At 61.3% G+C, this 14,887-nt stretch overlaps 2 protein-coding genes across 4 annotated transcripts; one reads left to right on the top strand and one right to left on the bottom strand.

Annotated features, from left to right (window-relative positions):
- Position 1: 1 nt before the first annotated feature.
- Positions 2 to 12,084, top strand: CPSF7 (cleavage and polyadenylation specific factor 7). Of its 2 annotated transcripts, none has more exons than XM_065685103.1 (10): positions 2 to 56; positions 689 to 802; positions 6,514 to 6,732; positions 7,206 to 7,309; positions 7,514 to 7,659; positions 9,043 to 9,451; positions 9,542 to 9,660; positions 9,746 to 9,914; positions 10,498 to 10,671; positions 10,910 to 12,084. In XM_065685103.1, exons 2-9 carry the CDS (start codon positions 749 to 751, stop codon positions 10,664 to 10,666), a joined length of 1,389 nt encoding a protein of 462 aa, XP_065541175.1. In that variant the 5' UTR covers positions 2 to 56; positions 689 to 748; the 3' UTR covers positions 10,667 to 10,671; positions 10,910 to 12,084. The 2 variants fall into 2 exon arrangements, with proteins under 2 accessions (XP_065541175.1, XP_065541176.1); XM_065685104.1 differs by having other exon boundaries at positions 24 to 41.
- Positions 12,085 to 12,555: 471 nt separating this feature from the next.
- On the bottom strand, positions 12,556 to 14,864 carry TMEM216 (transmembrane protein 216). 2 transcript variants are annotated; one of them, XR_010613830.1, is made up of 6 exons: positions 14,615 to 14,864; positions 14,401 to 14,502; positions 14,211 to 14,303; positions 13,643 to 13,844; positions 13,397 to 13,553; positions 12,556 to 12,903 (listed from the first exon to the last, which is right to left on the bottom strand). XR_010613830.1 is itself a non-coding variant. In XM_065685111.1 (5 exons), the coding sequence occupies exons 1-5, from the start codon at positions 14,625 to 14,627 to the stop codon at positions 13,538 to 13,540; spliced, it is 426 nt and encodes a 141-aa protein (XP_065541183.1). In that variant the 5' UTR covers positions 14,628 to 14,864; the 3' UTR covers positions 13,323 to 13,537. The 2 variants fall into 2 exon arrangements, 1 of the variants encoding a protein (XP_065541183.1); XM_065685111.1 differs by lacking the exon at positions 12,556 to 12,903 and having other exon boundaries at positions 13,323 to 13,553.
- Positions 14,865 to 14,887: the final 23 nt, after the last annotated feature.

Raw genomic sequence — 14,887 nt, forward strand, 5'->3', positions numbered from 1 at the left:
GGGCGTGGCCACAGCCGGAAGGGGCGTGGCGTGGCTCGGAGGTGCTGGCGGTGGCGGTGAGCGCGGTTGGCGCGCGCGCTCGGGGCCTGCGGGCGGAAACGGGGGGGGAGGGCGGGAACCGGACCGGGATTGGGGGGGGGGGGGAGGGGAACGGAACGGAACCGACCCCCCCCTCCCCCCCTTTCGTTACCCCCGCTCCGGTTCCACCCCTTCCTCTCCCCGCGCCCGGCCCGTTATGGCGGTCTCGGCCCCGGTTGTGTTGGGGGGAGGCCTCAATGTGTGAGGAGGGGGTGTGAGGTACCATAGAGAAGGGATGTGGGGAGAGGATGGGGGGGGCCCGGTGGTGGTCGCCCCCTGGTGTGGGGGAGGTTGGGGGTAACGGGGCCACGTTGCCCCCCCCCCCCCCCCGAGGGGTCGAGGTGGGGTCTGTCCCGTTAAAGGGGTGTTGCAGGGAGTAGGGGGGACCCCAATTGCCCCCCCTAGGGGGTTGAGGTGGGCTCTGTCCCATTAAAGGGGTGCTGCAGGGAATAGGGGGAGCCCCAATTGCCCCCCCCCGGGGGTTGAGGTGGGGTCTGTCCCGTTAAAGGGGTGCTGCAGGGAATGGGGGGGACCCCAATCCCATAGGGAGAAGTGGGGGGCACAGAGGGGGTCGCTGATGGGCTCCCCCCTGCCTTGCTCGTCACTGCAGTGCTCATCCCGACCTCCCGGTCCCAGCCCGGGCTCCTGCTCTGCTCCCGCCTCTGGAAGGATGTCGGAGGGGGTGGATCTGATCGATATCTACGCCGATGAGGAGTTCAACCAGGTGAGAGGCTGCACATCCCGCTTCCCGGCCGGAAAAGCACTGGAAGCAGCAGCATCCAGCTCCGTCATGGGTGCTGGACCAGTTACGATGGATGGAGCCATTGAGTGGTGTGAATGCGTTGAGTTGAGGCAGAAGATGCGACTGGGAACGTGTGGTCCAGCATTGAGGAGTTCCTATGGGGAGAATCCCCCAGGAATGGTCCTAAATCCTGGTGGATTTCGATGTAGAAGCACAGAGTGGCTTGGGTTGAAGGGAGCTTAAAGCTCATCCAGATCCAACCCCTGCCATGGGCAGGGACACCTTCCCCTGGCACCCAGTGTTTGGGAAGGGGAGGCAGGGTCTGGGTCAGAGCCTTTGCCAGGGAAGTGAGGAGTGAGGATGGAAGCGGGGGGAGCATCAGCCCGGTTGGAGAAGTGAGAAATCCCAACGGGAAGAGGCTCTGCCAGGGAACGGCACAGGGACAGGACCCAGAGCACCAAAGCTGTGGTCAGGGTCGTGCCCAGGTGCCACCTTTTCCCACCTTGGGGTTGCCTGGGAATGTCAGGAAGAAGTGATGGAGAAGGAGAGCGCGTGGCTGTTGGAAAAGGAGATTTTGGAGGATTCAGGGATGTGGGAGAGCAAACGTGGACATGGATGCTTGGAGGTTAGAAACTGCTGTGGAGCACCCAAGGAGGGAAGCTGGAATGAACTAGGGGGAAAACATGGGAGCAAAGCACATGGGGGAAGGGAATCCCTGTGAGCTCCTGGAGGGCCGGAGAGGAGCGGAGGGTGAGGAATCTTTTGTTCCAAGGGCTTATTCCTGCCGTGTTGGGAAAAGTGGGATGGTGGAAGCCGTGTTAAGGCCCTCGGAGCAGAGGGGGCTGCCAAAGCAATGGGATCCTCACTAGGAAGGTGGCTTGTAGAGTGAATTCCTGCCTGGATGCCCTCTGACTCCCACATACTGCATCCTTCCTCAGAAAACCCTGGAATAATCCCAGTTCTCCGTGCATGAAACTATCTAGTGGTGGTGCTGGGACCAAATGGAACTGCTCTGGTTTAGGAATAACCTCAGTTTGGATGGGTGTATGCAATGTGCTTTGAAAAGCATTAGGAAATGGGTATGCCTGGGGATACCCAATCCCATCTGGATTTGGGAGCAGAGGGAATTGCCGGATAGCTGCGGGAATACAGGTGGAAGGATTTAATGGGAGAGCTGTGCTTCATGGGTGCTCTGTGGAGGTGGGCAGGTCCTGCCTGTGCCTGCCTATGCCTGCGGGTAGGCTTTCCCATGAAGGCTTGGCTCCCAGGAGCAGGAATGGCGACGGAAGCAGTGGCTTGAGTTGACATGGGAATGTTTACTGGAATGCTGAGAGGTCTCTGATGGATCTGCTCTGGTGCTGGTCAAGTCTCGGGGATCTTTAGGAGTGAAGTGGAGCAGCGTTGGGAGGAGGATGGAGCAGGCCTGGCTGCAGGGAAAGCTTTACCTGGAGGGGCTGGAGCACAGGAGACCCAAGGTCTTTGACCCCCCCCCCCCCAAGTAGATGGTGGCTTCTTGGAGCTGGAAGTGATCATTGAGCACCTCAGGCTGTGCCGCAGCAGGAAGGAACCGGAGTTAATCCATGGGATCAAAGTGCAGTGGGAAGGTGCCGTGGTTGCCCTGTGGTCCCCGGGGCACAGCGGGGATGCTGGTGTGGTTCCAGATCCCATGGAACAACATGGGAATGCCGCTGATGGCGCCTGGATGCAGCCTCACGGGCCTCACAAGTTGGTGTGTGCTTGCTGAGCTGGGGTTTGGGTGGCAGCAGTGAAGGTGTTAGGGATGGAAGAAGCTTCTCACCACTGATGCTCTGCAGGCATGGTGTGATGGCAAGGGCAGAGAGCAGCAGGGCGGGCTTTGGGTTCTTCTGCACCATCATCCCATCAGGCTGTGGGCATTGGCTCTTTGGCCCTCTGCAGAGCATGGACACTGTCCTGCAGTGTCCTCCTGGAGAGACTGCCTGCTCCTGGCCTGCCTGGGTGCACTCCTTGCTGGGAAAAGGCCTGGCTGCATGGCAGAGCCCAGAGGGCGGTGCTGAATGGGATCACATCAGCTTGGTCCCTGGTGGTGGCCCCCAGGGCCGGTGTTTGGTATCTTCATTGATGGTCTGGATGGGGGGGTTGAGGCCACCCTCAGTCACTTTGCAGATGACACCAGGCTGGGGGGGAGTTGCACTGCTGGAGGCTCTGCAGAGGGATGGGGCCAGGCTGGATCCATGGGCTGAGCTCCAACAGGGCTCAGTGCTGGGTCCTGCGCTTGGGCTGCAGCAACCCCATGGAACGCTCCAGGCTTGGGAAGCTGCTCATGGAAAAGGAGCTGATGGAGCTGAGCAGGAGCAGCTCGTGCCCAGGCAGCCGAGAAGCCCCCAGCATCCCGGCCTGCACCAGTACCAGTGCGGCAGCAGGGCCAGGGCAGGGACTGGGCCCCTGTGCTGGGCACTGGGGGGGCCGCACCTGGGATCCTGTGCTCGGCTCCGGGCCCCTCACTGCAAGAGAGACCTTGAGGGGCTGGAGCGGGGCCAGAGCAGGGAATGGAGCTGGTGCAGGGCCTGGAGCCCAAGGGTGCTGGGGAACGGCTGAGGGACCTGGGGGGTTCAGATGGAGCAGAGAAGGCTCAGGGGGACCTGATGGCTCCCTACAAGTGCCTGACAGGAGGATGGAGCCAGGAGGGGCTGGGCTCTGCTCCCAAGGAACAAGGGGTGGGACAAGAGGAACTGGCCTCAAGCTGCCCCAGGGCAGGTTTAGATGGAGCTGAGGAACAATTCCTGCCCCAGAGGGTGCTCAGCATTGGAACAGGCTGCCCAGGGCAGGGCTGCAGGCACCGGCCCTGCAAGTGCTCACACAGCATGGAGACGAGGCCTCAGTGCCACGGGTTAGGGGTGGCCCTGGCAGTGCTTGGGGAATGGTTGGACTGGAAGGACTGGAAGAGCTTAAAGCTCTTTCCCAGCCTGGTTGATTCCATGGTTAAAGGGGAGCATTTACAGAGATCCAAAAGAGCTCTAAAATCTCCCAAGCTGCAGCATCCCCATAGGAGCACAACTGAGGAATTCTCTGCCTGCCTCTGGTTTTGGTCTCAACTTTCTGCAACTTCCAGGCAGGAATCTTCCAGCCTTGGGCCGCATCCAAAACACTTGGAGTAGGGGTAGGAGTGTGTGAAGTGGATTAAACAAACGGCGAGCTGGGTTGAGGAGTAGGAAAACACGGCTCCCGGTTGGAGTTCTTGTGACCTGTTTATGAGCTCTGCAGCTGAAAGGGCTGGATAGAAACGTTACAACTGCCTTGGAAATGGGTGCTGGTGCTGAGAAGGTGCTTGGGGGGAAGATGGACAGGATGAGAGTGTTGGTGGGTCAGCCTGGACAAGAGAAGGCTGCTGAAGGGGAGACCTGAGAGCAGCTCCAGTGCCTAAAGGGGCTGCAGGAAACCTGGAGAGGGGCTTGGGACAAGGGCCTGTAGGGACAGGCCAAGGGGAATGGCTTGAACCTGCCCGAGGGGAGACTGAGATGAGCTGTTAGGCAGAAGCTCTTCCCTGGGAGGGTGCTGAGGCGCTGGCACAGGGTGCCCAGAGAAGCTGTGGCTGCCCCATCCCTGGCAGTGCTCAAGGCCAGGTTGGACACAGGGGCTTGGAGCAAGCTGCTCCAGTGGAAGGGGTTGGGACTGGATGAGCTTTAAGCTCCCTTCCATCCCAAACCAGGCTGGAATTCCATGATTCCATGAAAACACTTTTATCTTTGTATTTCCATAACCTGACTGCTTTTGGCTGAGCCCCTTTCTCCCTCTCTCCCTTTCCCCCCTGTTTTAGCTGTACCATTCCCTGACCATCACAGCATAGGGAATTGAACCACCTCATGCCATTTCTAGAGATAATATTGTCCCAAACTGCCTTTGAATCCCCCGAATGACGGATTTGGGAGCGGAGCCTCCGTGTTTCTCTGCTTACCCGGGACCCATGGGACAGAACCTCCCGTAGTAACGTGTAGCATGAGAGGATGCTCAGCGCGTGTTGAAGCCGGGTGAGCCGTTAGTCTGGAGCTGTGTAGTAAACACAGCGCCCGCTCTGCGCTCCACATTAAATATAGCCTGGAACAGAGTGGGAATGTGGGAACGGGGAGGCAGAGCCAGGACGTTGGAGTTCACAGCTCGGCTGCTGCGGCGCCTGCTCCTGCATCTGGCTCCTACCCTGCGAGGGGCTCTGCTGGCCCTCAAAGCGCTCAGTGTGGGGCTCTATGGAGCCAGCAGGGTTTGGGGGTGCACTGGTGGCGATGGATGCTCCTGCCAAGGAGCAAGAGGCTCGTCCATTGAGGGTTTGCACCACTGAACTCTTGCCCTCCCTTAGGAAAGGTGAATTTCTTCCTGGTAGCTCTCAAAGGAGCAAGTTGAGTCTTGTCTCGTTGCTTGGGACAGCCTGATGGTGTTCTCTGCTTGAATGAGCTCTGTGCTGGGGCTCAGGGGGTCAAAAGCAAAAGGGCTGTAGTTTGGGGGAGGAAAAGCAATGCAAAGCTTCATGGTTCTGCTTCCTGGGGTTTTCCTCCCTTCTTCACCCGCTTCCGTGTTAAAAGTGCTCCAGGGTGATGTCAGCATCACAAAACAGAGCCCATCACCCTGTCTTTGGGGTACCAGTAACCCCATTGCTGGGGACAGGAGGTGTTGATCCCCTTGTTGTGGGGCTTGTGTTAATGTTTGGCTTGGGCTGGGCCGGAGCTGCTGGAGCGAGGCCAGAGGAGGCCATGGGGATGCTGCGAGGGCTGGAGCAGCTCTGCTCTGGAGCCAGGCTGAGAGAGCTGGGCTGGGGCAGCCTGGACAAGAGAAGGCTCCTGAAGGGGAGACCTCAGAGCAGCTCCAGTGCCTAAAGGGGCTGCAGGGAACCTGGAGAGGGGCTTGGGACAAGGGCCTGTAGGGACAGGTCTTGTGAGACCTCACCTGGAGCATTGTGTGCAGTTCTGGTGTCCTCAACATAAAAAGGACATGGAACTGCTGGAACAAGTCCAGAGGAGGCCACAAGGATGGTCAAGGGACTGGAGCACCTCCCGTATGAAGACAGGCTGAGGAAGTTGGGGCTGTTCAGCCTGGAGAAGAGAAGGCTGCGTGGGGGCCTCATAGCAGCCTTCCAGTACCTGAAGGGGGCGTATAGGGATGCTGGGGAGGGACTCTTCATCAGGGACTGTAGTGACAGGACAAGGGGTAACGGGTTCAAACTTAAACAGAGGACGTTCAGATTGGAGATAAGGAGGAAGTTCTTTCCTGTGAGGTTGGTGAGGCCCTGGAATGGGTTGCCCAGGGAGGTTGTGAATGCTCCATCCCTGGCAGTGTTCAAGGCCAGGTTGGAGAGAGCCTTGGGTGACCTTGTCTAGTGTGAGGTGTCCCTGCCCATGGCAGGGGGGGTTGGAACTGGATGATCTTAAGGTCCTTTCCAACCCAAACTATTCTGTGATTCTATGACAGGCCAAGGGGAACGGCTTGAACCTGCCCGAGGGGAGACTGAGCTGAGCTCTTAGGCAGAAGCTCTTCCCTGGGAGGGTGCTGAGGCGCTGGCACAGGGTGCCCAGAGAAGCTGTGGCTGCCCCATCCCTGGCAGTGCTCAAGGCCAGGTTGGACACAGGGGCTTGGAGCAAGCTGCTCCAGTGGAAGGTGCTAAGCAGGGCTGGGGCGGGGGGGGCACACATGGAATTGCTCCCCCCCCCCTCGGGCTGTCCTTGCAGGACTCCGAGTTCAGCAGCGCCGACCAGATGGACCTGTACGATGATGTGCTGGCCGTCAGCTCCCAGCCCCCCGAGAGCCGCAGCAGCAGCTCTGAGCCCCCCACTGAGATCCGCCAGGAGCCGTCCCCCAAAGCCAACAGCAAGGCCCCGGCCATCCTGTACACCTACAGCGGGCTGCGCAACAAGAGGGCCGCTGTCTACGTGGGCAGCTTCTCCTGGGTGAGTGGGGTCACTCCTTTGCCTGGGCTGCTGTGGGGAGGGGGGGGCCAGTTTGGGTCTCTTGTAGTGGGAATGTGGATGGGGAACTTCAGACCGGCCCCCCACCAAGGGGCTCTTTGGAGGTGTGGGTCCTCCTCAATCCGGTGGCTTTGGGATCAGCTGTGAGGGGCTTCAGATCCAGCCTGAAGCAGGGGACCGGTGACCGCAGTGCGCTGGCTGCTGGCCCTGCTTGGTTCGTCCTTCTTGGGGCCGCATGGATGAGGCCCCTTGTCCTTGAGGGACAGCTCTGGAATGTTCTGTCTCATCCAGGCCTCAGGTGGCTCTGCCCAGAGCCTGTTGGTTGATTGTAAACCCCATGCAGGGGCTCTGCGGGTGCCTGTGCTCAAAGTGTCCTGCGCCTGGGTTAGCTACGGGGCGGGGGGGACACCAAGGGGTGACAAGAGGTGACCCCAGCATCTCTCTCCTCCCCTCAGTGGACAACTGACCAGCAGCTGATCCAAACCATCCGCTCTGTTGGGGTCTACGACGTGGTGGAGCTGAAGTTCGCCGAGAACCGAGCCAACGGCCAGTCCAAAGGGTGAGAGCTGGGGCAGAACGAGGCTGGGGGGGGGGGGGGGGGGGGATCCAGGTCCTGACCCCCACATCCATTGTGGCGAGGGGGCAGACGATGCTTTTCCTGCCTGGGGATGGCAAAACGGGGACTCCCAAACAGCACGGGATAAGGAGGAGGGGATGCGGGACACGAAGCTGGGCTCAGCGCATGCCCTGGGCTTCCGCACAGGTACGCAGAGGTGGTGGTGGCCTCGGAGAACTCGGTGCACAAGCTCCTGGAGCTCCTGCCTGGCAAGATGCTCAACGGGGACAAGGTGGAGGTGAGGCTGGCCACCCGGCAGAACCTCTCCCAGTTCGAGGCCCAGGCTCGCAAACGTGAGTGAGGCGCAGGCACGGCGCGGCACTTGGGGGGGGGGGTTCTCCACACTGCAGGGCCCCCGCAGCGCTGTCAGCTTGAGCCCGCCGACACCTTCAGGGTTGGGGGGGACACTGCCAGGAGCCCCTGGGGGTTGTTTCCTATTGCTGCTGAGTCTGCTTAGATCCTGACCCGAGTCTTTATGATCCCCTTTTTAGGTGCTCACACACTGCGAAGATCCCTCGTAGCCTCCTCCTCCTCCTCTCCAAACTGAATGGGCTTAAGCTCTTCAGCCTATCAACATAGCTAAGACCCTCCATAGCTAGTAGTAGCTCTTCTCTGGATCTCCTCCAGACCTTGTCCATCCCTGCGGAGGTAAGGTGCCCATCACTGGCCGCAGTATTCCAGCTGGGGCCTGGCCGTGGGGCTTTCTACAATGGCAATCGGTGGTCCTCGCCTCACTCCGCAGCGATGTGACGCCCCAGCCCCGGTGCTGGGGGGCTCTGCTGGACCCACAGGGACTATTTGGGCAGGAGCGTGTTTGGCAAGAGGAGGTCTGGGCCAGCTCTGCTCTTTGTAGATCCCGTGGCCTGTTTCACCCAAGCAGAAACCACTTCTTCCTAAGCACCCTGGCAGAGTTGCAGCTTCCTTCCTTCAGCTCCATCGGCTGCTTGGCAGCACTGGGCTCTGTTAGACCCTGTCCGGACCTGCCCTTGTGTTCTGGTGGTGCGCAGGGCGTTCCCTCCCCCTGCCAGGCACCAGCGTTTCAGCCTGGCCCCAGGGGCCTCGTCATGGCGTGGTTGAGCTCACATGAAGCCTGAACAGTGCTTGGCTCGATGGCCAGCAGAGCCTGGTGGGGAGCTGCGGCTCCCCCATAGGGCTCCCTGCCCTCACTGAACATCAGCCTCATCCTCAAAGGCTCTTTGGACACAGCAGAGGTTCCTGGTCCTGTCCTTGAGGGCAACCAGGCTCCAGGTTCTCCTTCCTCCAGCAGCTCCGTTGCTCTCAGCACTTGGGTTCTGGCCCCTCATGTTCCTCCACGCTCAGGCCTTTCCGGATCTCTCTCTGGGCTGTTTCATCTCTTCGGGGCCCCGGCGACCTCTCTGCTGGGGCCCCTCTCTTGTGGCTTTTTTGGCTTCTCTCCTTGGAACCCACTTGCTCGGTGGCTTCGGCACCGGGAGCTGCTCCCCTCTTGGAGGCACGTGGAAGCGGAGGCTACGTGTGGCTGTGGCTGGATCTTGCTCTGGGCACCTCGAGCTCTCCCGAGGCTGGAATCTCATGGGGCTGAGGGAGAGGATGCTCCTTGCACTGGTCACTGGGCGGGGGGGAGGAAGAGGAGGAGCGCTCCAAGACCTGCAGATGCTCTCACTGTAGCTCATGGCTCTTGCCCATCCCGCTTCCAGGTGTGCCTCCGAGGGCCCATTCCCGGGATTCCGTGGACTCCGTGGATGGCCGTGCCACACCGACAGAGAACGCTTTGCCCGCAGCCCGCCCGGACAAACCCCCCTCGGTCCTTCCCTTCTTCAACCGCCCCCCCACCGCCCTGCCCCTTATGGGGCTGCCCCCTCCACCAATGCCGCCACCCCCCCCCTTGTCCTCCGGCTTCGGTGTCCCCCCGCCACCCCCCGGCATCCACTACCAGCATCTCATGCCCCCCCCGCCTCGACTGCCCCCACACCTTGCAGTGCCCCCCCCGGGGGCCGTCCCCCCTGCCCTGCACCTCAACCCTGCCTTCTTCCCCCCACCCAACGCGGCGCTGGGTCCTCCACCGGATACCTACGGCAAGGCCATGGCTCCCTACAACCACAGCAGGTGAGGAGGGGTGAAAGTGGGGGGGGTTAAGTGGGGTACAAATGGGGATGGGGGGGGAGTTTGCTGAGCCCCCACTTGTCTCTTGTGCAGTCGGGAGCTGGGCCCTCCCCCTGCCCCAGTGAGTGAAGGGGAGTTTGAGGAGATCATGAACAGGAACCGGGCCATCTCCAGCAGCGCCATATCCAAGGCGGTGTCCGGCGCCAGCGCAGGTACCGGTGACCGTATCCCTATGGGGTGCCCCCCTTGTCCCATGGTGGGTTTGCCCCGCCTCAACCCTGCTCTGCTCCCCCCCAGGTGACTACAGCGACGCCATCGAGACCCTGCTCACGGCCATCGCCGTCATCAAACAGTCCCGCGTGGCCAGTGACGAGCGGTGCCGCGTCCTCCTCTCGTCCCTCAAAGACTGCCTGCACGGCATCGAGGCCAAGTCCTACAGCACCGGCGCCAGCAGCAGCTCCTCCAGGTACCAGCAGGCTGGGAGCTGCCGGGGCGTTGGCTTCGTTGTATCCCATTGTGGAATCGTGGAATGGGTTGGGAGGAAGGGAGCTTAAAGCTCATCCGGGTCCAATCCAAACCCCTTCCACTGGAGCAGCTTGCTCCAAGCCCCTGTGTCCAACCTGGCCTTGAGCACTGCCAGGGATGGGGCAGCCACAGCTTCTCTGGGCACCCTGTGCCAGCGCCTCAGCACCCTCCCAGGGAAGAGCTTCTGCCTTCTATCCAGCCTTATACCAGTCTAAACTTCCCCTGTTCCAGTTTGAACCCATCACCCCTTGTCCTGTCGCTCCAGTTCCTGATGCAGAGTCCATCCTCAGCACCCTTGCAGCTCCCTTCAGACACTGGGAGCTGCTCTGAGGTCCCCACGCAGCTTCTCTTCTCCAGGCTGAACAGCCCCAGTGTTCTCAGCCTGGCTCCATACGGGAGCTGCTCCAGCCCCTGAGCATCCTCATGGCCCCCTCTGGACGTGCTCCAACAGCTCCACGTCCTTCTGATGCCGAGGACACCAGCACTGCACACATCAAAATTCCTTTTCTTTCCCCTTTTCCCAGGAAAAGGCACCGATCCCGGGAGCGCTCCCCCAGCCGGTCCCGTGAAAGCAGCCGGCGGCACCGGGACGTGCTCCACAGCGAGGACCGGCACGAGGATTACTTCCAGGAGCGGAACCGGGAGCACGAGCGGCATCGGGACAGGGACAGAGAGAGGGACCGGCACCACTGAGACAGGTGAGGGGTGTCCCTGAGCTGCTGGGAATCGTCATGGAATGGGTTGGGATGAAGGGACCTTAAAGCCCATCCACCTCCAACCCCAGCACCTTCCACTGGAGCAGCTTGCTCCAAGCCCCTGTGTCCAACCTGGCCTTTAGCGCTCTCCATCTCCCCTCTGGCAGGATAAAGCCATTCCCCTTGTCCTTGTCGGCCATCCCAAGGGTTGCTCTGACCACTCCGCTCCTCTTCCCCACAGGAATTTGGCAGGAAGTGGTTTTTAATGGACTCGTATCTCCTCCCCGCCACGAGGCTGCTCCACCCTCCCACCCCATCCCAGGCACCTCCGGCTCCCTCCGGACACCCCAGGAAAGCCGTGGAGCACCCCAGCAGCCGGGCCTCCCACCGACACCTCGTGGCCTTGGGGCCGGAGCCCGTGCTCCCTGCTGCTTCCCAGAGGGAATGCCAGCACCCGCCTCAGCCCGCTCTGCTCCACGGAGAACTCGGACCCAAAGAGAAATGGTGCTTTTCCTTCCATGGAGGGAGGTTGGGGAGGCCGTGCTGGGAAGGGGATGGATCCTTCCCAAGGATGCACGGATCCCACTCCACACTTGGGGTTGCTGGAAGCGGTACCAGGGGCTCCCCAGCCTCCTGCCCCCCTCATGTGGGGACGCTCGTGTCCCCATTGCCCAGCAGTGCCAGCACAGGCCCCCATTGCTGCTCCTTTTCCCCTTTATCCTCCCCTGCTCAGCCCAGGAGGGCTGGGATTGGAGGGGCTGGAGCGGAGCTGGAGCTCACCCCTTCCCTCTGCCCCACATTCCAGGGCTCTCCTGCAGCACCTTCCTTGTTTTAGAGGAAGAGGAGGCAGCAGGGCAGGATGCGACCCCCCCCCCCAGATGCTTACCCCTGGGGATGCTCTCCCTTACCTCCCCCAACCACCCTCCCAGGGGGCACAATGTGGGGGGGGAAGCTATTCCCCATGCTCGAGGGGGCTGCACCTCTCCAGGCTGGCTGGGATCCCAAGGGAAGCACCCAAGAAGGGTCAGGCTGAGCTGAGGAGCCACGGGGCGACTTCCAGGGCTGGTGGCCCCCTCCGAACTGTCGCTGGCCAAGGAGCAAACCTGCCTCTGGAGGTCTTTTTAAGTTGAAATGACCCCCAAAGAGCCTGAACCCCCCCCCCCGGGGAGGTGCCAGGAGGCTTCCGGATGGTTTTTCTTTTCTACTTAATGCCACATTTTTAGGTTTCTTTCCAAATAATGGAGGGAGGGAGGGAGGGAGGGAGGGGGACAAAGAAGCCGAGTGCAGAGCAAGACCCCCATGAGCCACCCCGGGAGGCAGTGCCCCTCCTGCTCGCAGTGACGCTAGAGATTTGGTTTGTCTTTCTGATAGGTTGGAAATTGTGTAATAAACTTGGCTGACGTTGTCAATCTTTTAGATGGTGCTGGAGGGCTCTTCCCTTGGTGGCCGGCGTGGAATCAGGGAATGGGGTGGGGTGGAAAGGACCAAAAGCCCATCCAGCTCCAACCCCTGCCACGGGCAGGGACCCCTTCCACCGGAGCAGCTTGCTCCAAGCCCCTGTGTCCAACCTGGTCTTGAACACTGCCAGGGATGGAGCAGCCACAGCTTCTCTGGGCACCCTGTGCCAGCGCCTCAGCACCCTCCCAGGGAAGAGCTTCTGCCTAAGAGCTCAGCTCAGTCTCCCCTCGGGCAGGTTCAAGCCATTCCCCTTGGCCTGTCCCTACAGGCCCTTGTCCCAAGCCCCTCTCCAGGTTCCCTGCAGCCCCTTTAGGCACTGGAGCTGCTCTCAGGTCTCCCCTTCAGGAGCCTTCTCTTGTCCAGGCTGACCCACCAACACTCTCATCCTGTCCATCTTCCCCCCAAGCATAATGAAGAATCCCTCTTCACTCATAGTGAAGAATTCCTTCCTTACATCCAATTCCTTCCTTACATCCAAGCTGGATCCCCCCTGTTTCAGCTGGAACCCATCACCCCTTGTCCCATCACTCCAGTCCCTGATGCAGAGTCCCTCTCCAGCATCCTTGTAGTTCCCTTCAGACACTGGAAGCTGCTCTGAGGTCTCCACGCAGCTTCTCTTCTCCAGGCTGAACAGCCCCAGTGTTCCCAGCCTGGCTCCATACGGGAGCTGCTCCAGCCCCTGAGCATCCTTGTGGCCTCCTCTGGACTTGCTCCAACAGCTCCACGTCCTTCTGATGCTGAGGACACCAGAACTGCACCCAGTGCTGCAAGTGGGGCCTCACGAGAACAGAGCAGAGGGGCAGGATCACCTCCTTGGACCTGCTGCTCTTGATGCAGCCCAGGATACGGTCGGTTTCTGGGCTCAAGTGCACGCTGAACCCCACTCATGTTCAGTTTCTCATCACCCAGCACCCCCAAGTCCTCCTCAGGCTGCTCTGAACCTCTTCTCTGCCCAACCTGCATCTGTGCCTGGGATTGCCCCGACCCAGGTGTAGGACCCTGCATTGCCTATGAGGCGTTGGAAGTGATAAAGAGGGGTTTGGAGTGGTTTAAAGCTGCTGGGGTGAGCGGAAAGTGGTGGCTGGGGCCTGATGGGTCACTTCTGAGGGGCTCTTCTGCCTCTCCAAGCAGGCTCAGAGCAGCAGTGGGGGGTGCCCGGGGTAGGGGGGGGGGAACCCAAGTGCTCAGGCACCAGGTAAAAATAAATATTTATTGGAAAATAGGGAATTCTTGTGAGAAGGTAGCAAAAAAAAATAGGAATTCTCTGTACCTGGAGCTGCCGTGCACGTCCTGGGGGCAGCAGGGAGGGGGCTGCCTCGCAGGTCACTCCTGGCCGATGGGGAGACCCCCAAACGGGGGTGCTGAGCACCCAGTGCCTCCTGTACCTGGTCCTTTGGCGTGGCACGGGGCCTCAGTATGAATCCGCGCTGTAGAGAAGGGAAAAAAAGAGGGATGTACCCGTGCCAAAGCAGCTTGGAAGTCCGGCATTCCATAGGGAGCAGCCTGGGCAAGATACCTGGAGAAGGAGACGAGCGCCAGGACAGCCAGCAGCAGCTCCAGGGCGTAGAAGAGGAGGAGGATGGCGTTGAGGATGGCTTCCAGGCGCAGGGCATAGGTCTGCAGCAGCAGGTAATAGGTGGCCATCACGGCTGCCGGCACCGTCAGCGCCAGGCTGATGCAGAGGGGAACCTTCCGCTGGCACAGGTTGCCCTTGGAGCCTGGTGTGGGGATGGGGCGGGGGGGGGGGGGGTTGTGGGTCCCATTGGTTCCTGGAGCTCGGTGTCCCCGGGACTCAGAACCAGGGAATGGTTTGGGATGAAGGGAGCTTAAAGCTCCTCCAGGTCCAACCCCAGCACCTTCCACTGGAGCAGCTTGCTCCAAGCCCCTGTGTCCAACCTGGCCTTGAGCACTGCCAGGGATGGGGCAGCCACAGCTTCTCTGGGCACCCTGTGCCAGCGCCTCAGCACCCTCCCAGGGAAGAGCTTCTGCCTAAGAGCTCATCTCAGTCTCCCCTCGGGCAGGTTCAGGCCGCTCCCCTTGTCCCATCCCTGCATCCCTTGGCCGAAGCCCCTCGCAGCACTCACCGAAGAAGATGCGCGTCGCCTCAGTGCCGAGGTACAGGAAGAGCAGCACCAAGTCCAGCGCCAGGTTGGTGAAGGGATAGGGCAGGAGCAGCACTGCGGGCACAGCCACGGCTGCATCAGAGCCCCCCCAACCCCGCAGGGGCCGGGACCGGTACCCGGCCTGCGCGCAAGGGGTACGGGCGGCGCTCACCCTTGTACACGAAGATGAAGGCCTCCAGCAGGAAGTAGGTAGCGCTGTACCAGCCGTTGAGGAAGAGCAGGACCTGCAGCGGGGCCGAGGAGCGCTGGCGGCCTGCGGGCACAACGCGGCTGTGGGCGAGGAGCGGGGGCAGCGGCCGGCCCCGGGCGCACTGGGCCCCGCTCCCTGCCGGCCCCGCGCTGCCCCGCCGCGGCCCCTCACTCACTCCTGGGCGCCATCTTCCATCTCCATGGAAACCGCCGCCGCCCTCGCCCGCTCCCTCCGTCCTCTCTATGGTCCCGGAGGACTGAGCCGGGAGGCCGCGGGTTCGAGTCCCGCAGCCGGCACTGGGGCACGGCGAGGTGGGGGGGGGGGGGAAAGCCGGGTGTCCCCCCCCCACCGCGCCCCGGTTCTCTCTGCTGCAGGGTGGGCACTGCCCCGTTAGCGGGCTGGAAACGCAGCGAGGAGCTGGGGGAAGGTGTGGGGAAGGATGTTGGGG

Source organism: Lathamus discolor, chromosome 6, assembly GCF_037157495.1.
Source record: "Lathamus discolor isolate bLatDis1 chromosome 6, bLatDis1.hap1, whole genome shotgun sequence".
Lineage (NCBI taxonomy): Eukaryota > Metazoa > Chordata > Aves > Psittaciformes > Psittacidae > Lathamus > Lathamus discolor.

Excerpts from the sequence above, each read along its gene's own strand:
- CPSF7 (XM_065685103.1), top strand. The coding sequence starts at position 749 with ATGTCGGAGGGGGTGGATCTGATCGATATCTACGCCGATGAGGAGTTC. Across the intron at positions 7,310-7,513 it reads GCCAACGGCCAGTCCAAAGG|GTACGCAGAGGTGGTGGTGG; the intron begins GTGAGAGCTGGG and ends GCTTCCGCACAG. Across the intron at positions 9,452-9,541 it reads GCTCCCTACAACCACAGCAG|TCGGGAGCTGGGCCCTCCCC; the intron begins GTGAGGAGGGGT and ends TCTCTTGTGCAG.
- TMEM216 (XM_065685111.1), bottom strand. Across the intron at positions 14,304-14,400 it reads CTTCATCTTCGTGTACAAGG|TGCTGCTCCTGCCCTATCCC; the intron begins GTGAGCGCCGCC and ends CTGTGCCCGCAG. Across the intron at positions 13,845-14,210 it reads GGCGACGCGCATCTTCTTCG|GCTCCAAGGGCAACCTGTGC; the intron begins GTGAGTGCTGCG and ends TCCCCACACCAG.